Source organism: Mya arenaria, chromosome 2 (assembly GCF_026914265.1).
Source record: "Mya arenaria isolate MELC-2E11 chromosome 2, ASM2691426v1".
NCBI classification, from domain to species: domain Eukaryota; kingdom Metazoa; phylum Mollusca; class Bivalvia; order Myida; family Myidae; genus Mya; species Mya arenaria.
Genome location: NC_069123.1, coordinates 70,142,039 through 70,168,024, shown reverse-complemented (window position 1 = coordinate 70,168,024; position 25,986 = coordinate 70,142,039). Strand labels below are relative to the sequence as shown.

Sequence of the window (25,986 nt, the reverse complement as noted above, 5' to 3'; positions counted from 1 at the left end):
CCATGTTCTCAATAGGGGAGCTTTCATTGCCAAAATGCTATGTATTGAAGTTTACTAACAGCAAAAAAAAGTGAGTTCAATAAGAACATTTTCTACTCTTCAGGCCCCAATTTCTCTAAACTTCTAAGTCTATTTTTAACAGGATTAAGCTAATCTCACTATTTTTGTTTTTCTATAAAATGTGTTATATTTACTTATTCAATAATTTATCTAAATCCATTTTCAGCGAAATCTGGGCCAGATGTTCAACTCACACATTTTTTATATCAATACAATTCAGATACATTGGGGAAACTCTTCACAACAAGGCACACTTATTCAGATTTAAAACCTGCTTTTTAGCTCCCTTTACCACAATGTGCTTAATAGTAAGTTTTTGTGACAGGAGACTGTCCGTCAACATTTTTCTTCAAGCAACTTTATGCCTAAGCCACTTGGCTAAATGCAACCATATTTCACAGGAATATTCTTTGGATGATCCTCTTTCAGATTGCTTCAAATAAAATGTTTCCACGTGTTGCCATTGCAACCAAAAGATTTTTTTTGAAAATATTCACCTCAGAAACTGCGGATTTCAGATTTCAAAATAACTTCATATGAATGTTTTTAAAGTGGTCCTTTATCAAATTCATTCAGGCCATGTTGATTTGAAAAATAACTTGGCTGACAGGGGGCTAGTTCTCACCATACGGACAACTTTGAAAATATTCTCCTCAGAAACCACAGGCCAGATTTCAAAATGATCACACAGAAATATTCCTAATGTTGCCCTTTCTCAAATACTTTCAAGCCATGTTGGTTCTTAAAAACTTTGTGGTCAAGGGGTGGGGCTAGTTTTCACTATATGACTTTATATAGAACTTTTGAAATCTGAGACAATTGAAGCATCAATTATTTCTTGTCAGAAACCATTGTCCCTTTTGAAAATAATTGCACATAGATGTTCCTCTGCTAACCCTGAACCACATACTCAGGTGAGCATAAAGATCCATCTTGGCCCTCTTGGTTGGTTACAATATACCTTTACACAGTGACTATATTCCTCTAGCAATTAGTGTTGTTTAATTAGAAAACAATCATAATGGATAATGAAATCCAAACAACTGATAATCAAGTTAAATATAATAAAATGTATTTCCATACTTAATATTGGTATATAAATATATTTTAAGTTCATTTCAACAACTTCTATCTCTTCAATATTTCAAAATTGGCCCAACATATTGAATGACATAAGAAAAAAAAGAAAAAGGATTTTTTTTCCCATTATAGCACCAACTTAGATGTGCGAGGTTTTGCCTCAACAAATGACATTATACACATAAATTTTATGTTTCCTAAGTTATATAATCAAGTTCTAGGGTTATCGATTAACGCTGTTTTTTTGTAACCATTGACAATTGTTTGATAATAATAAATCACTACCAAGTATATATTAGTACATTGTACTTCACATTGGTTGTTTATAACTTTGGGGCCTCAAGTGGTTGGAATGTTAATAAAAGGTTACTTAGCTACACTTGATCGTTTAACCTCCACTGACATCAAGTAATATTTATCTACATTGAATAAGAAATGATAGTAGTCCATCTAGCTGAGTGTCATGATCAAATTATATATGTATGTAAATAGTTAAGGTCATAGGTGGCAGAATCGGTCAGGAAGGTGATTGGTTTTTTGTTTGCAAAATTATATACATATCCTTTAGCGATAAACTGCCACCTGTGGTTAAGATATTCACGTGTAGAAAGAGTATCAGGCTATTTGAGCTTGCTTAAAATTTCATTGAAGTTCAAGGTAATAAATGGAATGGGTTTATAAATAATTCAAAAATTACTAGACCACAAATATTTTTGATATGCGTAATAAATGAAGAATTATTTCTATGGATTAATCAACGCACAAAATGACTCCAAACATTTATTAGCATTCTCCTGGAAGATATAGCATAAGAAACAACAACAACAATATGAAAATAAAAACAATTTATTCATATTCTAAAGAAATATAAGAATATATTGCAGAATTACATACATGTTTTAAAAGCTAGTGTGGCTGTATAAAGGGGCCAACAAGCAGCAAAGCATTGTTACCATAACATAGAGAACACAACTGCTTTGTCAGTAATATTAAATATTTATTATGACTTTAATTTGTTAATACCCCGAGACAATGTGATGAAAACAGTCCAAAAAGATTTCTAAACTTTAAATGACAACCCTATCAACACTTGAACGCTGTGAATTGTGTAAGGAATCATTTGGTATTTAGCTATCTTTCCTCATTTTAATAACAACTAGAGCTGTCACAGGAGTGACGAATACCCCCAAATGCCGCCTGGACACAGGAATGGCAAACCATTCCTTTAAAAAGAGGCCATAACTCCAAGGTTACTGCACACTGCATCTTCTTTTATCATGCATGTATTGTTTGTCCGGAAACCGTTTTTCTATTTTCGTAACAGTGCACAAAAACCTTTACTCCACTGGCCCCATTTTCAATCACAAGCATTGTCTTCACAGAGGCTGCCTATACAGCAAGTTTCATCACAATATCTCATGCCCAATTAAAGTTATGAAGCAGAAACCATTTTTCTATTTTTAGTAACAGTGACCTTGACCTTGGCCCCACCAGCCCCAATATCAAACTTGACCTGTATCTTCTGAAAGGTACACCTGTGTACCAAAAAATGTTCAAATCTGTTAAGCCTTTCATGAGTTATCGTCCGGAAACCATTTTTCTATTTTTAGTAACAGTGACCTTGACCCCACCAGCCCCAATATCGAACTTGATCTGTATCTTCTGATGTTACACCTGTGTACCAAAAATTGTTCAAATCTGTTTAGCCTTTCATGAGTTATCGTCCGGAAACCGTTTTTCTATTTTTAGTTACAGTGACCTTGACCTTGGCCCCACCAGCCCCAATATCGAACTTGACCTGTATCTTCTGAGGTTACACCTGTGTACCAAAAAATTTTCAAATCTGTCAAGCCTTTCATGAGTTATCGTCCGGAAAACGTTTTTCTATTTTTAGTAACAGTGACCTTGACCTTGGCCCCACCAGCCCCAATATCGAACTTGACCTGTATCTTCTGATGTTACACCTGTGTACCCAAAGGTTTTCAAATCTGTCAAGCCTTTCATGTGTTATCGTCCGGAAACCATTTTTCTATTTTTAGTAGCAGTGACCTTGACCTTGGCCCCATCAGCCCCAATATCAAACTTGACCTGTATCTTCTGATGTTACACCTGTGTACCAAAATTTTTTCAAATCTGTCTTGCCTTTCATGAGTTATCGTCCGGAAACCGTTTTTCAATTTTTAGTAACAGTGACCTTGACCTTGGCCCCACCAGCCCAATATCGAACTTGACCTGTATCTTCTGATGTTACACCTGTGTACCAAAATTTTTTCAAATCTGTTAAGCCTTTCATGAGTTATTGTCCGGAAACCGTTTTTCTATTTTTAGTAACAGTGACCTTGACCTTGGCCCCACCAGCCCCAATATCGAACTTGACCTGTATCTTATGATGTTACACCTGTGTACCAAAAATTTTTCAAATCTGTCTAGCCTTTCATGAGTTATCGTCCGGAAACCATGAAAACCGACAGACCGACCGACCGACCGACCGACCGACCGACCGACAAGCTCACTCCTATATACCCCCTCAAACTTCGTTTGTGGGGGTATAATAATTCTCAATATCATCATAAGTGATATTATTTTTTTATCTTTTTTATAGTTGTGTGAAGGCCAACATGAACAAAACTTTGAAAAGCTTGCATTGTATTTTAAATACTTGCTAAAAGTTTGATTGTCAGTTGGTCAGGTTTATTTTCCAATCATAACAGTTTGTTCAGAGAGAAAATAATGGCATTAATAGCTGGCGCGAGAGAGGTGGGGAGCAGTGGGGAGGGACAATCGTAAAATATCACTGTAACATCATAAAACCTGTACATATTACAAAATAATTTAAATATCAACAAACCATTCATATAATGACATAGCACCAGTATACAAACATATACAAATCACAAACATTAACAATAAATTGGCACTTAACGATATACATGTAAATTCATACTAAATATCTCTATCCTTTATCATCCTGCCATATTCAACGCACTTTTGTAATTGTACCTTTTTTTTCAATTAATTTATTAACTTTTTTGGTTAATTGTGGTGGCTACAAGAATATGCTCTATAAAAGACTACTGCACTAAACAATATGCAGAGTGAGGATGGCCAAATGTTTGTGCTCATCAAAATGTGTGGACATGGATCAGTTAAAGGTAAAATAATATCATAAACATTCACTCTTAACACCTTGTGCAGCATATATATCACCCCAGAACTAAATAGGTTTCACTAATAACATGCTTTGGAATAAAATGTGTGTTATCTGTGTTGTGAAAATGGCTGTTGATTCAGAATTACAATTAAATTCACAAGTATGAACTATGATTGAACAAAACTGTGTTCAGAATACTTCCTGTATTTTTGACTAGAGTTACCATCATATTCTGTAATGTTGAAAAATGACCAATAAGAACATTAGTATTCATAATTCACAATTAAATATAATTCTTTCAAAAAGTACCCTTTTACAATACATATATGAACTCGTATGGGATTGGATAAGTTTATGAAATGTATTACATACAAAAAAATGTAGTATACATATTATTTATTTTTTTTCTTAAATATAGAACACACAATGAATTGTCGGGGTCATCAGGTACACACTGGTTACTATGGAAACTACTTCACTCATCTGGATCTGAATTCATATATTTTAGTCATCATTTGATCATTTATCTGAAAAATAGAAAAGAACAAATGACATTGATTTGTATACATTCATTGACAACAGGACTTATTTTAACTCACATCATTAAAATCATTATTACCTATAAACAGCTCCTGCATATTTCATGTTCTCCCCTGGAGACTGGGCTGTCTGCCTCGCATGAATCTCGCAGTAAAGTTGACCCTCAATCATGAAATAACCTGCCAGGAAAAAATCAAAGTGCCATTATAGTGAACCCAAAATTTGGGATAACATTTTAATGGTTACAAAAATAAACTGTTCCATGTAAATCTTCCATTTTGAATACTAAGCCTCTGCCAAGAATTTATATCATTGCCTTTATGCATAATTTATCATAATTCAAGGAGGCACATAAATTATATACAGAATGTTAACATTCCATTGAAATAATTATGATGTAAAAAGCAAATATTAATGAGGGTTTTACCTTTCTGTTTCAAAAAGACCCCGCATCTGACACATTTGAAGCATTTCTCGTGATATGGCATTCCCTTGATTCGCACAAATACACCCCTGAAATATACAATATACTATGAATATGAATTTGATTATAACAAACACTGCATACACATGCAAATGTTGTCTTTTTTATCAATTTTCCATCTGATAACCCTATGTAGTTAGTCACAAAATTTAATTTGAAATAAGTTTGACTAATTTTTATTTTTTCAATTTTTCTTGGAATACTTAATTAATATTTAACTGAAATTGAACGTACGTGACGAGGTTTGTGCAGCCAGTACAGTGCATGTTCTCCTGCTTGGGAGGTGGGGCAGGGTTTGACATTGCTGTGGGAGCCGTCACAGACCGGAAACCAGAGGGACCACCTGTTATGTGGGGAGGTAAATCATGAATGAAGAGCTACAATTACTTCTCAATGTTCTTTGATTTTACAATCAATATACATGTTAATGACTTGCTTTAAAGCATTACAAAATGTAAACTAAAAAGTCCTAGTAGCTACACTGTATGCTCTATTGTTAAATTTTAGTTAAGCATATCAGTAAACCTTGTTTTTTTTGTACAAGTTTAAACTGACTTGACTTGTATAACAAATCCTTATAAGGTCATTTTACTCAAATTTAGAAATCTTGATAGTCATGGCTTTTTTATTTAAAAACTGCTTAGTCATTATCGACATTCACAATGACTCATTTTAATAAAAAATGCTTTCATTCAAGCCAAAAAACTATGTGGTAATTTTATATGGAAAAACACTATTTGATATACCTCCTCAACCAAGTATAATTAATTCATTAATATTATTACTTTGACACTTGAACAAAATACACACATTATTTATCAAATACCTTAAGTTTTGAATGACTTTCCTACGCTTTATGTAACAGTTAAACACGACAAAACATGCATGGATTCGAACGTAGAAATCTAATCAGTGACAATGTCAATGTGTTATATGAATAATATTTATGACTGAAAATATTGTCAACAGTAAAATATATGTAGGTTTATAAGAGCAAATAGGCCATTTAATAGGGGGAAACAACATCCTGCCAGAACAAAACTCATGCCAGAATAAAATTCATAGATCAATCAATTAGTGAATTAAAGCTCTTGGTCTAAAGCACAAAGAAAACCAACAAAAAATTGAAAACAGAAAGAAAGTAAAACTATGTTCTTTTGTTCAGTATACAGTGCACTCAAGAGAAACTGTTAACGAATGTGAATCAACATTGCTGACAATATTTATTGATGCATGAACCAAATCTTACATCATAAATTACCTATCAACCTGTAACATTTAGAGAGATATTTCAATCACTTACATAACAGACAAACAAGATTTCCCATTGCTCATAAAATGTAAATTGTACACACTAACATTTAAAAAGTTAACGATGAAGAACAAACAAATTTATAGCTTTTAAAGGACATTTTAAGCAAATCATAATCCTCCTTTTGAATGATAAAAATCCTTCATATAACGTAAATATTTTTTTGTTTTAAATGACATCCTAAAGAACATCTACCAAAATAAGGAGAAATACAGACACAACCTTGGTCTTATTAAATTTTGCAGCCTTATGACCAAGAATTCTTCCTACTGAAGTTTAGATTTCAGTTATAACTGTTCTGAGAAATATTAACCTTTTGTGTTTGATTTCTGATATTTCTTCAACCCCTTACATGACAAAATATCAATCACAAATACTCAGAATGAAGAAACAAAAACAAACCGCAAAACACCTACTGTTATTAATTGTTGTGTTAGTTTGAGAATTTTCATGCTCGTCACTATTCACTCCATTCTCTTGACCAGACAAGCGTTCATTGGATTCAGATGGGCTGTCAGGCAAGCCTGTGGGTGACTCTGATGCCTGTTCACCTGAACTTGGGGAGCCATATTGTGTTCCAAATGACTGATTGGGGTTTGAGTCGAGACGTTGGTAGGTTCCTGTCATCTTAGTGCCGAGAGGGGCATCATTCACATCAAGGCTTCAACAAAATGTAAGAAATGTGAGTATAGCTTTGAACCAAGTTTTCACACAAGATATACTTATATATTTTATTCCCAGCAGGTGACCCATCTTCTCTCATATTTGATAACAGTTCCTTAATTAAACATATCATTCAAAATGCTCAGATTGATGTTTATGTTTTTTGCATGGACTCAGACGCAAAACTAAAGAAATTATAAATCAATTGGTTGATAAAGACCAAAGTGGGCACACAATTGTAATAAAAATAAGAAGAAAATTATAAACATCAAAAGATTTTTGACTAATAGAATCATGATCATCCTTACTTTTCAATTTCCTGCTGAATGGCAGATGTCTGTGAAGAGTATGTTTTGGCAATGTTACTTGCTGAGTACAAGCCAATGGGAGAATTAAACTGAGCATGTACTACATTGGGCACAGCCCGCTTTGGTGATTCTGGGGCCTGCTGCTGATATTGCTGCCCATAGTCAGGCTGTGCACTGCCATACTGTGGCTGGGGTGGTTGCTGGGGCTGCATCTGTAACCGGGCACCCCCGAATGGTTTTGCTGACCGGTTGTATGAGCTTCCAATATTGGATGACTCCTGCAAAACAAACGACAGCCATGATTCAAGAAATATTTTAATAATTATGGGATTTTTAGCATCTTTCTGCATCTTGCATTTAATAATATAAGAAATGTTTAAAGTTTTTTTGTTAAAGCTATGTTCCAAAAATACCCAAGGAGCAATGGAAATTACTTCAGAAGGTAGTATTCAGACAATATGTGCAACTCTTACAGCAGACTTGTTTGTTGATTTTTATGCGATTCCAGTAGACAGGTTTGTCAGTATATACGTATGCAATCGGACTGACTGGTTCGTTAGTGTAAACATATGCGATTCCAGCAGACTGGTTTGTCAGAATAAACATATGTGATTCCAGAAGACTTGTTTGTCAGTGTATACATATGTGATTCCAGCCGGCCGGTTTGGTAGTGTATACAAGATTTCTTCAGACTTGTTTTTCAGATTATAGGTACATATGTGATTTCAGCAGATTGGTTTGTCAGTGTATACATATGTGATAACAACTGACTGGTTTGTCAGTGTATACATATGTGATTCCAGTAGACTGGTTTGTCAGTGTATACATATGTGATTCCAGTAGTCTGGTTTGTCAGAATATACATATGTGATAACAACTGACTGGTTTGTCAGTGTATACATATGAGATTCCTTCCAACTTGTTTGTCTGTGTATACATATAAGTTTCCAGCCAACTGGATTGGCCATGTAATTATATGTGATTCCAGCTGATTCTTTTGTCAGTGTATACAATACTCACATCTACTTGGTCCCTGGCGAGGGAGGTTTTCTGGACAGTGTACAGCTGGTCCCCTGTGGCTGTCTGTATGGGCTGGGGCTTCTCGGTTGGCATGAGATCAGACATTGGTGTCACCTTTGGGCGCCAGATCTGTACAGCGCCCCTGTAAAATGAAAAATAAGACATGATTTAGTCTTAAAGTTACAAACAGGCCTTTTTTATCCCAAAAAACATAAAAAAGATGATTAACAAACTGTAATAGGTTTCCTTTATACTTTTCTCTAAACATCTGACAATGTATTCTGTTTTCTGTAACAGTTTTAACTCAACATTTTATTATTAACAAGAGCTGTCACAGTATGTGACGAATGCCCCCGAATGTGACATTGACCTATGAACAAGGTTAGTACATGAAAAGTTAAAGATCAAACAAATACATATGGCAAGTTATTTTAAATTGCCTCTGAGCATAAAAAAAATACCCATACTTGACAACCTACATTCTTATGTCCTTATATTCAGCATTCCATTGTGAATAAACACTTAGTGTATCTTTCACCTTAGAGGTAGGGACATGGGTCTTGCACGTGACACATCGTCTTGGTATGTCGAACACATGTGGCAAGTTATTTTCAAATCTGTCCATACAAGAAAAGGTAACAGCCCGGACATAACAACTAATACTCTTTATCCTTATATGCAGCACTCCATTGTGAATAAACACCTAAGTGTGACCTTGACCTTAGAGGTAGGGACATGGTTCTTGCACACGACACGTCGTCTTGATATGTCAAACACATGTGGCAAGTTATTTTATTATCTGTCCATACAAGGGAAAGTTACAGCCCAGACACGACAACCTATACTCTATGTCGTTATATGCAGCATTCCATTGTGAATAAACACTAAGTGTGACATTGACCTAAGAAATAGGGACACGGTTCTTGCACGCGACACGTCGTCTTGGTATGTCGAACACATGTGGCAAGTTATTTTAAATTCTGTCCATACAAGGGAAAGTAACAGCCCGGACACGACAACCTATACTCCATGTCCTTATATGCAGCATTCCATTGTGAATAAACACTAAGTGTGACCTTGACCTAAGAGGTAGGGACACGGGTCTTGCACGCAACACGTCGTCTTGGTATGCTGAACACATGTGGCAAGTTATTTTAAAATCTGTCCATACAAGGGAAAGTTACAGCCCGGACACGACAACCTATACTCTATGTCTTTATATGCAGCATTCCATTGTGAATAAACACCTAAGTGCGACCTTGACCTAAGAGGTAGGGACACGGTTCTTGCACGCGACAGGGTTCGAATTTAACTTTGAGGAGCACTCGCAAGATTTTGCGAGTGCTTTTTGAGGCAACTCGCAAAATGTAAAAAACAACTTGCAATGTTATTATTTGCTTTATTCCCTTATAATATTGTCTAATTAAAGTAGATGTATATTTACACCTAAGACATATTATGAATATTAAAAATATCAATCTTGAGTGACTCAACTACTAGAACTTGTTGATGGCTTATTCTTTTTGTGGGGTACAAATGACTCATCGGATGCTGGCCGCTTTTTTGATAACAAATTGTTCACTTTGAAGGGGGGGGGGGGCAATACTCATACGGCAAGCACGCTGCAGATTTCATTAAGTCTATAGATAAGTATTAAAAACAATAACATTATAAATTTAAAATGAATAAAAGCAACAGTAAATGTAGCGTGGATGCTTTGGACTATAAAATTTATCTATTTGTCTATTCACTTTGACAGTTGGGCGGACATTCAAAGGTTGATGGGTTTTACTTATAGTGCGCGAAAGCCCTAAATTTAGCCAATGATTGAGCTAGGTGATTACGTCATTTGTATTCACTTTGTATAATGCACGCCTCGGAGCATCCCAGAAAGATCCGAGTATTGCCTTTTCCGTATTTGTTCTATTTTTGAAAACTTACTAGAGCGTGACTCCGTACTGACTTCTCTGGTAGAGTAAACATTCCACTGATATAGGCTGTTTACACTCGACTACGTAGCGGAGTTAAGTTCATGTTTATTCTACTTTCCTTTTAACATTTTGTTGTCTAGAAAAAGCCACTCGCAGAATTTTGCGAGCTTGAATAAAAGTCACTCGCAATTTGCAAATGTCGCTCGCATTTTGCGAGCATGCGAGTCTAAATTCGAACCCTGCGTGACACATCCTCTTGGTATGCCGAACACATGTGGCAAGTTATTTTAAAATCTGTCCATACAAGGGAAAGTTACAGCCCGGACACGAGTTACTGAGCCGGACACACGGACGGACGGAAGGACGGACGTACCGACGGACGGACGGACAGACGGTGCAATTCTAATATGCCCACCTTCGGGGGCATAATAAAATAGTATAAGATAGACATTTAAATACTGTGTTCAAATATTAAAGAGAAGAAAAATGTGAGTATGTGACATATTCAAGTTAAAACCTGAATGTTATATATTATATACCGTTAGATACATATAGGACAGCACTTTAAAGCCTATATTTTCTACGGGCAGTTACTTAGACTTTACCTTCTTGCAAAAACAAGTGAAAACAGCAACCACAATATAGGTTGATGGGAATAAATAGTTATTAATTAAATTTAATGCAATATAATGTCTAACTCATTTGAGTTAAATGATCAAAACCAGAAAAAGCCTATGCCGTTTGTGAACAGATAAAAAAAATAACGATATTTTGCCCCTTATTAACTGGGGAATTTGAGGCCATGAATTAATTAAAAAAACACATTTATAAAGACTAATACTTTTTTTTATCTGTGCACAAATCAATCCATTTTTTTGTTTTTTATCATTCTAGTCAAATAGTTGAACATGATAATGTGTTAAGATTAAAAAAAGATATTTTTGCATCAATTTTTATTGTGTGTCTTGTGTATGCCTTATTATGACTTACGCTGTTTTTATTTTCTACCATACCTATATTTTCGAACCAAGAGATACTTGCAAGTTGTATATCTATTGTTACAATGTCAAACCATATAGTACACCCTGTGTAAAACTTGATGCACCGCTGCACTTTATCATGATGCAAGTACATCATACTGTTTACATGTTTAGATACAATAAAGTACAATCAAAACATGGCTTTTTTAGCACTTTTTCACTTTTTGTTTGCTCCTTTTCAAAGTGAAAGAGATGGCCTTTCACTTGGCACATTTTTGGCCCGCTGCTTTGTAAATTGGCCTTTCACTAGGAAAATGTAAAAATGAAATGGCAGATATCACATACCATGTAGAAATTTCAGAAACAAGCGAAAAATAATTCCCCTACACATGTATGTCTATGTGTGCCAGGTATATCATAAATTGCAAAATAAGCATTATTTTTTAAATTACTTTACTTAAAGGGCATCATTTATCATAAATATTAAGTTTGTTGGGTATAAAATGAGAAATGTTTGTGAATAACACATAAACAGAATATCAACATTATTTTTTTCTTTTCTTTTGGGGATTGTAAACCTATTATAAAGGTTACATGGAATGCATGTTGGCAGCAGGACAAGTTGTGAGAGGGAGTGGGTGGAATGATGTTGTTACCTACCTGCTACACAATCATACAGATAGCATCTTGAATGCTTCAAATAATTATGTTCTTGTTCAACAGTTGGTTTTTCCAAGAAAACAACTGATGGAGGTTTTTCAGACTGCATTCACACGTTTTTATAGAATGTATGTAACCTATATTGTGTCCACTCTGTTAACGCCTGGTTTTCAAAGTTGGTTTTGCATATTTAACAGACATGGCAATGTTTTCTTGATCATGAAATCATTTGGTTTAAAAAAAGGTAAATACTTTCAAACATTGCTTTAACATTATTATTTTCCACAATTGTAATACAGTACAATTATCATTTTAAATGAGACAAGGGTTATTCATCATTTGTTTTGAGATCAACCCAATTCCAAAAACAATCTAATCTATAATATAAATTTTCCTAAGCACGAAAAATAGATGAAACAAGACCCCTCATCTCAAGATGAAACATGATAAACATCACCTTGACTTGAATTTTACCAGTTCTTACATGAGCTATACTGTCATTTTCTTAAATATTACCATAAACGAACAAAATTGTTAGTTTTAAATTATAAACAGTCATCTGTACAACCTTCAAATGTTTCACTTGTATGAGCCATAAAGTGTTAATTGTTCATCAACATGGAATTGTAGCGGTTTTATATTAAAACAGCCCAATGGTTTTTTTTGCATATTTTCAGCAAGGCAATGATGAATTTGGAATGCAAGATCATCAGCTAAAAAATAATATTATGAAGAGATAAGAGTGAACAGGAATCACAGCTTGCTGAAAGACCAAGTCCTTCAATGATGGGTGCAACCAATCATGGTTGGAGTTTCAATGCAAGATTATCACAGATACCCAAGTACTTTCTTGATCAATATGATCAGAAATGAGATTATCATTGATCTGGCAATGAAAACAGATCATAAGGGAATGTAACAGCCATTGATCTTAGCAGGAAATTGTTGAGGCATTTATTCGCTAATTGCGCACAGCTGAGTACTTGGTTATAACCCAAGCAATAAATAATTCCATTGCAGAATATAGAGACAACTCCATTGAATACACAACCGATACACCAATAATACAACAATACAGGTAGATAAACATATTATCGACATTTCCTACTGTTAATTAGCAACAGTCATCCAAAGTCTACTCAGGATTATTTCCTGGCTGATAAGCCCCTCCAAACATACCTCATGACCACCATGTCTATATCATTGCATGAGCGGATGATCTCCATTTTTGCCTGTTCGTGCGTCAGTCCATCTGTGTTGGTCTTGTTGATGGTGATGATTCCATCTCCAGCTCGTAAACCACATCTGTCCGCCACACTCTTGGGTTGAACCTGGAGAGGATGCAACATTTTTAGTTTTCAGCAGTTTTTTTTATATGATATTTTTAGCAACAATTTTAACCCAATTCGAGTGTTACCATACAAATTCTTTTATGGTTATACATTGTATGCCATAAAACTAGTTAAAATTAGGACAACTTGCAATAGTATACATAGGATTTTCCTTATAACTAAATACTTATGTGAAAAAACTACAGAAACTCAGTGGCTAAAAGTTTAAACATAAACCCGGTTTAATGGCACTGGGTAAATGCCAAGAACAGCACAAAACTCCACAAACAGCACAGTGCATACATATGATATATATATAAAAAAAACTAGGTATGTTTAATTATCAAGGATTGTAAATTGATTGATTATAAACTCAACTTACTAGATCAGTACAAAACCATTGCCTCACAGTGTAACAAAACATTCGGTATATATATTATGTATTTACACAGAAAATAAAATTAAAAATGCAATAAGATATATATGTTTATTGTTTAACTTTAAAAATAGATAAAAAAAATAAAAAAATAATTATCATTCATTTTATAAGATTGATTAGCACAATTCAAAGAAACTGCAGGTTTGCAACACATTCTCTCATTCTTGTAGTGATTGATTGTACAAGCCACATTTGTAAACTGGTGTTAGTTAGGTGAAGCCTTGATGTTTTCTTTTAACATTTTTCCCATACCTCTTAAATGATTGAAATATTCACAGCTGTAATTCAATGAACCTCAGTAGTCCGTTGGAATGTTGTTGATTTCCGATTTTTGAGTGAGTCTACTTGATATACTCTCCCATCCAATATGGAATGTAGTTGTATAAGTGAACTAATAGTGTCTGATGTTCAATGATTTTTGATGTTGAAATGCTTAGTGACCCCATAATATTCGGCATCATATGGAAAGTTTAAAGCTTAGCAAAAGAATATGTCAATATTATGTGTAAAAAATGAATTGTTTCCACTAACTCTTCCAATACTATTTTTACACTTCATTTTGCCATAATATTGATTTTTTTGTTGTAATTTCCTTAAAAATGTGCGTTTATTTGAGTTAGTTTAAACATTATATATTTTACAATGATTGTGAAGAAAGCTATGATAACTTATAAAGTCACTCTCGTTGGCACAATGTTGTGCGAGAGGGTGGTCTTGTGTTGGGGGGGAAACCGGAGTACCCGGAAAACCCCCACTTTTCTGGCTTGGTGACCATTAACCAAACTCACATGTTCCCAGGCAGGGAATTGAACCTGATTCAGCGTGGTGAGAAGCCAGTGCGCTAACCACTGCGCTAACCGGACAACATTTATTTGAGTTAACATGTTAAAATTTGACCAGTTTTATATTTAAAATTTTCTATAATAGAAGGCTTTCAAGTGACCAATAACAATAGTGTTAAAAGTAGGAGGATTTTTTGGATGAAGTAGGGTTAAATAGGAATATTAATAGCAAAAAGTAGGGATAGTGAGGGCTCTTTACTTACTATTTTAGATGCAAATAAATGACTACTAAAGCTGTACATGTAGTTATCTTTGCTTAAAAGAACAGTGTTTCAAGAGGGATTCAGCCACAGGATGAGGAGATGAACCTGGTGTCTCTGACTTGTCAACATGCACCACTCATTCTCATCATAGAACCCCCCTTGCAGCATTGGATACCTACTGCATCAAACTAATTATATAGAAATACTCGAAATGGCTTCTTACAAAGTTATAAATGTTCTTATGTAGTAATATGGACTGTTGTTAGAGATAGTGTAGAAGTAACACTTCAGTAGAAATCTAGACAGTGGCAATATATGGTAGCGGTGGTAACACTTCATGTAGGAATATGTACAGTGGCAAGATATGGTAGCGGTGGTAACACTTAATGTAGAAATATGGACAGTGGCAAGATATGGTAGCGGTGGTAACACTTCATGTAGTAGTATGGACAGTGGCAAGATATGGTAGCATTGGTAACACAACATGTAGAAATATGGACAGTGGCAAGATATGGTAGCAGTGGTAACACTTCATGTAGAAATATGGACAGTGGCAAGATATGGTAGCAGTGGTAACACTTCATGTAGTAGTATGGACAGTGGCAAGATATGGTAGCATTGGTAACACTACATGTAGAAATATGGACAGTGGCAAGATATGGTAGCAGTGGTAACACTTCATGTAGAAATATGGACAGTGGCAAGATATGGTAGCAGTGGTAACACTTCATGTAGTAATAATGACAGTGGCATGATATGGTAGCGGTTGTAACACTTCATGTAGAAATATGGACAGTGGCAAGATATGGTAGCAGTTGTAACACTACATGTAGAAATATGGACAGTGGTATGATATAGTAGCACTGGTAACACTTCAAGTAGAAATATGGACAGTGGCATGATATGGTAGCGGTTGTAACACTACATGTAGAAATATGGACAATGGCATGATATGGTAGCAGTTGTAACACTACATGTATGGTAGCAGTGGTAACACTACATGTAGAAATATGGACAGTGGTATGATATGGTAGCAGTTGTAACACTACATGTAGAAATATGGACAGTGGCAAGATATGGTAGCAGTGGTAACACTTCATGTAGAAATATGGACAGTGGCAAGATATGGTAGCAGTGGTAACACTACATGTAGAAATATGGACAGTGGCAAGATATGGTAGCAGTGGTAACAATTCATGTAGAAACATGGACAGTGGCAAGATATGGTAGCAGTGGTACAATACATGTAGAAACATGGACAGTGGTATGATATGGTAGCGGTGGTAACACTTCATATAGAAATATGGACAGTGGCAAGATATGGTAGCAGTGGTAACACTACATGTAGAAATATGGACAGTGGCAAGATATGGTAGCAGTGGTAACACTTCATGTAGAAATATGGACAGTGGCAAGATATGGTAGCAGTGGTAACACTTCATGTAGTAATATGGACAGTGGCAAGATATGGTAGCAGTGGTAATACTACATGTAGAAATATGGACAGTGGCAAGATATGGTAGCAGTGGTAACACTACATGTAGAAATATGGACAGTGGCAAGATATGGTAGCAGTGGTAACACTACATGTAGAAATATGAACAGTGGCAAGATATGGTAGCAGTGGTAACACTTCATGTAGAAATATGGACAGTGGCAAGATATGGTAGCAGTGGTAACACTACATGTAGAAATATGGACAGTGGCAAGATATGGTAGCAGTGGTAACACTACATGTAGAAATATGGACAGTGGCAAGATATGGTAGCAGTGGTAACACTTCATGTAGAAATATGGACAGTGGCAAGATATGGTAGCAGTGGTAACACTACATGTAGAAATATGGACAGTGGCAAGATATGGTAGCAGTGGTAACAATTCATGTAGAAACATGGACAGTGGCAAGATATGGTAGCAGTGGTACAATACATGTAGAAATATGGACAGTGGTATGATATGGTAGCGGTGGTAACACTTCATATAGAAATATGGACAGTGGCAAGATATGGTAGCAGTGGTAACAGTTCATGTAGAAATATGGACAGTGGCAAGATATTGTAGCAGTGGTAATATTTCATGTAGAAATATGGACAGTGGCAAGATAGTGTAGCAGTGGTAATATTTCATGTAGAAATATGGACAGTGGCAAGATAGTGTAGCAGTGGTAATATTTCATGTAGAAATATGGACAGTGGCAAGATATGGTAGCAGTGGTAACACTTCATGTAGAAATATGGACAGTGGCAAGATATGGTAGCAGTGGTAACACTTCATGTAGAAACATGGACAGTGGCAAGATATGGTAGCAGTGGTACAATACATGTAGAAATATGGACAGTGGCAAGATATGGTAGCAGTGGTAACACTACATGTAGAAATATGGACAGTGGCAAGATATGGTAGCAGTGGTAACAATTCATGTAGAAACATGGACAGTGGCAAGATATGGTAGCAGTGGTAACAATTCATGTAGAAATATGGACAGTGGCAAGATATGGTAGCAGTGGTAACACTTCATGTAGAAATATGGACAGTGGCAAGATATGGTAGCAGTGGTAACACTTCATGTAGAAATATGGACAGTGGCAAGATATGGTAGCAGTGGTAACACTTCATGTAGAAATATGGACAGTGGCAAGATATGGTAGCAGTGGTAACACTTCATGTAGAAATATGGACAGTGGCAAGATATGGTAGCAGTGGTAACACTTCATGTAGAAATATGGACAGTGGCAAGATATGGTAGCAGTGGTACAATACATGTAGAAATATGGACAGTGGCAAGATATGGTAGCAGTGGTAACACTACATGTAGAAATATGGACAGTGGCAAGATATGGTAGCAGTGGTAACACTTCATGTAGAAATATGGACAGTGGCAAGATATGGTAGCAGTGGTAACACTTCATGTAGTAATATGGACAGTGGTGAGATATGGTAGCAGTGGTAACACTTCATGTAGAAATATGGACAGTGGCAAGATATGGTAGCAGTGGTAACACTTCATGTAGAAATATGGACAGTGGCAAGATATGGTAGCAGTGGTACAATACATGTAGAAATATGGACAGTGGCAAGATATGGTAGCAGTGGTAACACTACATGTAGAAATATGGACAGTGGCAAGATATGGTAGCAGTGGTAACACTTCATGTAGAAATATGGACAGAAACAACATATAGAAGCAGTGGTAACACTTCATGTAGAAATATGGACAGTGGCAAGATATGGTAGCAGTGGTAACACTTCATGTAGAAATATGGACAGTGGCAAGATATGGTAGCAGTGGTAACACTTCATGTAGAAATATGGACAGTGGCAAGATATGGTAGCAGTGGTAACACTTCATGTAGTAATATGGACAGAAGCAAGATATAGAAGCATCCCTTTATGAACTACTCTGGAAGGAGGCAGAAATAGCAGCAGAGGTAACCCATGAACAGTTTTAGTAGCAGTGGTTACACATATTAACAGTGTCAAGGTATGGTAGCAGTGGCATCAATGCATGTAGGGATGTAAATATGGACAGTATCAATGCACAAACTGATTTAAATGTTATGACAGTAGCAAGGGATAGTAGGTACAGAAACATAAGGCAAAGTAATTCTAGCAGATTTATATCAATATGGTGCCATTTTTGAAACAAGTTTGTTTTGTTTTTACAAAATTGCAGTACAAATATGTTGTACATGTAGCAAAAACAGTTTATCAATAAACATCTGTTTCCATCCTAAGAATGTCAAGTATAGCGTTAATCCCTTTTTCTAATGCAAATTAAACCTGCACTCTCACAGATTGAATGTTTTAACAACTTTTTTTATTTTTTGTCTTGGAACTACCCAATTTTTGCGAAAGTCCATGGAAACCAGTTAAGTAAGATCACAGAATTTTATATTTAAGTTCAAAAATTGATGTTTTGTGCATTTTTCTTAAACTGTTACTCCATAAAACATTAATTTTCGAACGGAAATATGAAAAACTACGATCTCATTTTTTGTCAGCAATTTTATATCATTGGTTTGCAGATATATATGCAAAAATTTGCTCTTTCCAAGACAAAAAATAAAACAAAAGTTGTAAAAATGGTAATTCTGTGAGAGTGCAGCTTTAATTTCAATTTTGACTTTTTCAAAGTTTACATTTTATGTGATTATTCTTATTCATACTGCTTATAAGCATTAACATATTTTGCCCCTTATAATGTGAATTGGTAGTATAATGTACATAATAAATGTAACAAATTTGATGTCAATGACAAGGTATTTTTCATACTTTTCTGGCCCATGGCATGCATGTATTATATTACCTATAACATAATCAGATCTATCTTTGCACATCTCTTTATTTTGCTTGGATTTATCATTGAATACACTCATTTTATTCTGCCATTGATAGCAGTAATCCGACCCTAGCAAAGGAATGTAATTGAAGACTTGATGAAAGCTGAGTTGCAGATGAAATCAATATCAAATTAAATAGCTCCTGTCAACAAATTCTGATCTATAATCAAAATTCAATGTACAGATACCTTCGTTCTCTTAAATCTGTTACCCTGCTGGTCTTACATGTCTGAATGTGACACTCGCTCCAGGTCAACAGGTCAAACTTAACCATGTTTTTGATATTATACTAAATTTCAATATTTTGATAATAAACAATTTCAATGACATGGATAGACCTAGATTTTAACAAAATCTTATACATGAGATAATGTTTTACAATAATATACAAAAGGCAAATACAAACAATATTTGAACATTTTACAAAAATGCCCTTGTACAATTATTGTATCTAGCTCCTCATGTAACTGTCATGCTCTAGTTCACATATATAGATAAACAAATGAGCATAATAGGTACATGTCTAATTAATGGTTATTATGTTTAAAACCACCTGTAGGTGCTATGTATGTGTCAGATTTCATAACTGGGAAACAAGGTCATATATGCCTGAAAACAACATTTTACTGATAAGCCAACATCATTGAGGAGGAAACGTGTGAATGCTCACGGAGACAGTGTAAACAACATAATATTCAGGAAAAACAATTATAATCTCTGGCAAGTATTGGTTGCTTAGGTCTATGATAATGAGCCTTGCTTCCTTATTTAGGTTGTACACCTGGAAATATCCAGCTTTCCTCTGGTGTACTGTTACAGATGCTGTCTATTATACTCCCACAACCACAACTATTACCTGGATCTACAATTTGCTTATTAAATGAAACCTGGCCATTTTAATTGGATTTATACAAGTTAAATCGAAAATCACAACAGGTAGCAAGTTAAAGCTAGGTTGCTAATCTAAATTATACGTTGTAAGTAATCATTTTACCTACTTCAAAGTTATCGGAGCATAGAAGCGGTTGTTAAAATGTAAACACAAAGAATGCTGCTCCTATAAGCTTTAGAAAAAAAACTCACCACTTGAACAGAGAGTGGCGTGTTGAAGTCCACGCCACCCTGTAACCGAAATCCCCATGACAGGCCCGAGTCTGGCCTTTGCAGACGCACCATGAAGGTTTCCGGCTGTTCGTCTCCCATAGTTATTAACTCCAAAATGAAAATATCCGAAAATGCAATTCCACTCTCTCCTCCTCACTCGCTAAGTACTCTGACTAAGAATGTGAGACACAGCTGTGACGTCAGAGCGCGCGATAGCCTGGAGGCGTGGCATACGGTGCTTGAGCGCTCGTGCAAAACCTGGTTTAATTTCAAACTTAAGTCGTTTCCGTATCCACTATTGTAATACTTATGTTTGTTTTTTTTTCAAAATCAGGAATTAGTGTATTGTAATACTATATCTAAAACATATGGATGACACATGCGAATTCCTGTGGGAAACAATTGATTGATCCTGTAAAGAGATAAGCTATTGTTAAGATGTATTTTTCAATCGTCGCAAAGACTTCTCCTTTACGTAATCATTCATGTGACAAATTAACTTCGCGCAAGAAATGAAAGACTGATAACAATTTTCAAACTCTAAAACAATGTCTAACTTTGTAGAAATGCTTTTAGAATTAGTGGTTTAACACGTTTTGTTGAATTTTAAATGCTGTTAACTTCATAATTATTGTGGTTCCATAGTGGTCAAACAAAGGTATTAAACCTAAGTTTATAATTCATTAAGTAAAGTTAGAGTTTGACATATGGTAAGCGAGGTAACTAGTATTTGAGCTGTTCTTCGGGCTCAGGAGTTAGTTACCGGCATTTAGTTAATAGTCACTTGTTTATTTTAAACCCACGTGGTATTTTTATGTCAATGTGGCTAGATCATATTTGTAATATATCAAACGTATAAGTAATTAGTACAGTAAATCTGGATTTCTTGTAATATTTTCTCAAGTAGAAAATCATTAAGAATTGTGTATTATTTACTTTAACAGTCAAATAAAATGTTTTAAATTGATCAGATATATGTACTTGTAAACATCTTTAAAATGAATTAGAGTTTTCCTATAGATCACACTCAAACTCACTAACAATAAGACCTTACTCTTAGGGATCATTTCTATAGTAAGTGTCGCCAGGACGTCAGGTAAAACTGACGGGACCTAACACCACGAGGACGAGACAAAGTGCACCCTTCTGAGCGCGAAGCGGGCAGGGACCGCCGCTGGTTCATAGCGGCACGGCTCCTGTCATTGATGAACGTTCCTCTCCTCCTTAAGCGGGGAGATGGAGGAAGGGTGCACATTCTGAGTGGTGCTAGAATTGAAAAAACAAAGTAAGTCGTACATAATATGCTATATCTTTATTCACGGCACAACTAAAGCTAACACTTCTCTATACACTGAAAGTCGCCCACACACTACGAACATTTTGTAACTCCCAGACAAGACTAGGGAAATAGTCAAAATCTTATGCGGTCGGGAATGTCGTCCTGCCTTAATCCCGCCTGTTTTTTATTACTTTATATTATCTCCTATTTTCCATCATTTTTAATAAGCATGCTGTGGTGTCATCACAAAGCAACAAGTTTGGAGTCAATGCACCGTTGTTGCAGGGGGGTACACGTATTCCGAATCTGCAAGGGTTTAAGTGAGGTTTTGGAGCTTGATATGCAAGATGGCGGCGAAACCATGACGAAATAGGACTTTTGGAACCTGTTTTCGCCTGGTAAGTGGAATAAAGTATATATTTCAAAAATATCATGACGCGCATTCGGCTCTACAATTACCATGCCTCACTCGGCTTTTTATTTCATGCGTTTAGGTTACGGAATAAAAAAAGTTATTGAAGGAAAACCTTCGGCCAGTCTGTTGTTTACAAATGTGGGAAGCGAGAATTTGATACTTTTTATGACGTTTAAGTTCCAAAAACACATATTTTTGTAATGGTTTCTGCTTTAACATTATTTAAATGCGGTATTTTAATTTCCTGACAATTCCTTTGCTGTACGTAAGAGCCGTTCCTTTGCTGTACAAGAGCCTTCATGGTTATTTTATTTTGGTTTAACCACCTAAATGTGTGCTGAAAATAGTTCAACCACCTTTTGGCATCTGCACTGAAAGACACTTTTATAAATGAAAACAAACTGTGTGACAAATTAAACTTTTGACAAATGTTCCATAATATCCACAGTATCAGGCGAAAACAGGTTCCAAAAGTCCTATTTCGTCATGGTTTTGCCGCCATCTTGCATATTAAGCTCCAAAACCTCACTTAAACCCTTGCATATTCGGAATACGTGTACCCCCCTGGTTGTGGTAGTAGTGCTTTGGAAGAAAACGCAATGGTCATATATGTCTTAAATTTTAAAGCCTTTATATATGCTATTAAATGAGCCATTGAGTGAAATCAATGAAATTTGTGCTTGCTTTTATATTTTGTCAATATAATTAACTTCAATTATCAGTATGCTAACATAGCAATCTTGTATACAGATATAGTTGTTGGTGGTGTGCGAAAGCCATGAGGTTTGTTTTGAGTTAAATATGGTAGGACTATGGCATCACATTTTGAATCATTCACTCCAAAAGGGCTGCGCGTCAATGATTTCGCATATTCTCCTTGCAAAAAAAACGGACTTAATACGGAAGACCGGACCAATTCTGTACACAGTGCACGAAATATTACTGAAAAAAAAACTGTTTCAAATCATAATGGCTCAAACAAAAGGCGAACAGTAGTCGGACGGAAGGACGTGAAGTATTCGGAAATCTGCACACAGATTCACGATGAATTAAGGAAGCCCGAGTGCTTGTTCAGGACATATCCGCAGCCGAAACACTCACTTGGAGTGTGTTTCCTCTCTACAACGCCTTGGATTGCTGAAAAAAAATCAGCTATTTCTATTGTAGCGCAATTTAAACTCGAACATGTCGTTCACGACCATGATTACAATGCGTACGACGTGAAGTTGGGTACAGACAAATACTTGGTCAAATGTTATATATTGGTCTATTGAGGAAAAACATATACAGTAGGCATAAGCCCATAAGTACAGTATACAAATACAATGGTTAATACATAGTACATACATAGGGTTGGTGATGAGTATTATGTGCATGTAGTAAGATACAGCGAAAGGAGAGTAACTTGCAATAAAATAAATAATGATTTCATGCATATATATATTTGGGGTATGTGAAATGCTTGAAAAGGTTATCAGTTGCGGACTGGAACACTGTTAAACTACGGGACCAGCAGTACAAGGTTGTCGACCACTGTGGTGTCCCAGAGTATCCTTGTGACGTGTGCTATAGTGGCGGGAATGATGTAGCCGTTTGTGCAAATGCTGGCGATGATAGATGTGAACTTCTTTTCCGAAACATAGAAACTGATTAGCGTATTAACGTTACACAAAGGAAACTCGCGACTACAAGAACAATTTCTCATAGGTGTTATGCCGCATCTCACCACGGAGACCAGCTTAAATATCACCCCGTACTGTCTTGGACGTCTACATAATGTGGCGAAGAAGGTGTACGAAGACAACTTGACAAAGTTTGGATATGTTTCGTCAGCAGGGACGGGAAGCATATTTACTCAGAAATTACGTTAAACATCAACTGATTACCTTGGACATGATGTACGATAAGATTTACTGAACAAGATATCAGAAAACCTGCAGGTGTACTGCTGTGAATCCGGCAAATGGCTACAGGTTGACACAGACGGGAAGAGGAAGTTGGCCACACTGGTTGATAAGGGGACGGATCGGACGATCCTAAAGGTTTTTTCTTCAGCGGACGGCCGTCCTCATTGTTTGTCGGCGGATACAGAGACACGCTTCTAGTCATCAAGCTTTGCAATTAACTAGCAATTAAATAACAATACACTCTTAAAGTCAGAGTAGAATTTCTCTGTCTTTCAGTGCAGATGCCAAAAGGTGGTTGAACTATTTTCAGCACAGGTTAAACCAAAATAAAATTACCATGAAGGCTCTTGTACAGCAAAGGAATTGTCAGGAAATTAAAATACCACATTTACATAATGTTTAAGCAGAAACCATTGCAAAAATATGTGTTTTTGAAACTGAAACGTCCTAAAAAGTATCAAAATCTCGCTTCCCACATTTGTAAACAACAGACTGGCCGAAGGTTTTCCTTCAATAACTTTTTTATTCCGTAACCTAAACGCATGAAATAAAAAGCCGAGTGAGGCATTGTAATTGTAGAGCCGAATGCGCGTCATGATATTTTTGAAATATATACTTTATACCAATTATCAGGCGAAAACAGGTTCACGACCATGATTACAATGCGTACGACGTGAAGTTGGGTACAGACAAATACTTGGTCAAATGTTATATATTGGTCTATTGAGGAAAAACATATACAGTAGGCATAAGCCCATAAGTACACTATACAAATACAATGGTTAATACATAGTACATACATAGGGTTGGCGATGAGTATTATGTGCATGTAGTAAGATACAGCGAAAGGAGAGTAACTTGCAATAAAATAAATAATGATTTCATGCATATATATATTTGGGGTATGTGAAATGCTTGAAAAGGTTATCAGTTGCGGACTGGAACACTGTTAAACTACGGGACCAGCAGTACAAGGTTGTCGACCACTGTGATGTCCCAGAGTATCCTTGTGACGTGTGCTATATTGGCGGGAATGATGTAGCCGTTTGTGCAAATGCTGGCGATGATAGATGTGAACTTCTTTTCCGAAACATAGAAACTGATTAGCGTATTAACGTTACACAAAGGAAACTCGCGACTACAAGAACAATTTCTCATAGGTGTTATGCCGCATCTCACCACGGAGACCAGCTTAAATATCACCCCGTACTGTCCTGGACGTCTACATAATGTGGCGAAGAAGGTGTACGAAGACAACTTGACAAAGTTTGGATATGTTTCGTCAGCAGGGACGGGAAGCATATTTACTCAGAAATTACGTTAAACATCAACTGATTACCTTGGACATAATGTACGATAAGATTTACTGAACAAGACGGGAAGAGGAAGTTGGCCACACTGGCTAGATAAGGGGACGGATCGGACGATCCTAAAGGTTTTTTCTTCAGCAGACGGCCGTCCTCATTGTTTGTCGGCGGATACAAAGACACGCTTCTAGTTATCAAGCTTTGCAATTAACTAGCAATTAAATAACAATACACTCTTAAAGAGTAGAATTTCTACGCCCAAATAATGTTTTTATATATGTTTTTTTAATAAATGAAGCGATACTCACGGTTTATTTAAGAGGACACGTCATTTTTATTTATTTTGTCACGGACTTGTAGATGGTTTAAATCACATCGCTTTTATTTACATTTTCTTGTTAACAATACAGTATATGTGTGTGCCTTCCCCTTTGCACGGTTTTTCATGTTAACTTGTTCACAATATTGGGTTTTCCCCACTTCGCCTTCGGTATGCCGGTTGTCTATTATATAAATCAGAGTTTATGATTAATAATTTCAAACCATTTATTGCCATGTTCTGTTGTTGGTTTAACAGGTCATCACTAATCCCAGTCCGACTCGATAATTAATAGTGGAGTGTGACCTCAA

General features: G+C 35.9%; 1 protein-coding gene and 1 non-coding gene across 3 annotated transcripts; one reads left to right on the top strand and one right to left on the bottom strand.

Moving 5' to 3' along the window:
• Positions 1-1,970: 1,970 nt before the first annotated feature.
• On the bottom strand, positions 1,971-20,648 carry LOC128219129 (PDZ and LIM domain protein Zasp-like). 2 transcript variants are annotated; one of them, XM_052926952.1, is made up of 9 exons: positions 20,428-20,648; positions 13,369-13,520; positions 8,619-8,760; positions 7,599-7,876; positions 7,044-7,288; positions 5,550-5,658; positions 5,259-5,344; positions 4,911-5,010; positions 1,971-4,818 (listed from the first exon to the last, which is right to left on the bottom strand). In XM_052926952.1, the coding sequence occupies exons 1-9, from the start codon at positions 20,545-20,547 to the stop codon at positions 4,815-4,817; spliced, it is 1,236 nt and encodes a 411-aa protein (XP_052782912.1). In that variant the 5' UTR covers positions 20,548-20,648; the 3' UTR covers positions 1,971-4,814. The 2 variants fall into 2 exon arrangements, with proteins under 2 accessions (XP_052782912.1, XP_052782919.1); XM_052926959.1 differs by having other exon boundaries at positions 7,179-7,288; positions 20,428-20,645.
• An 844-nt stretch (positions 20,649-21,492) lies between these two features.
• On the top strand, positions 21,493-21,713 carry LOC128225296 (small nucleolar RNA U3). Its single transcript, XR_008259648.1, has one exon. It is a non-coding gene; the product is annotated as a small nucleolar RNA U3 (small nucleolar RNA).
• Positions 21,714-25,986: the final 4,273 nt, after the last annotated feature.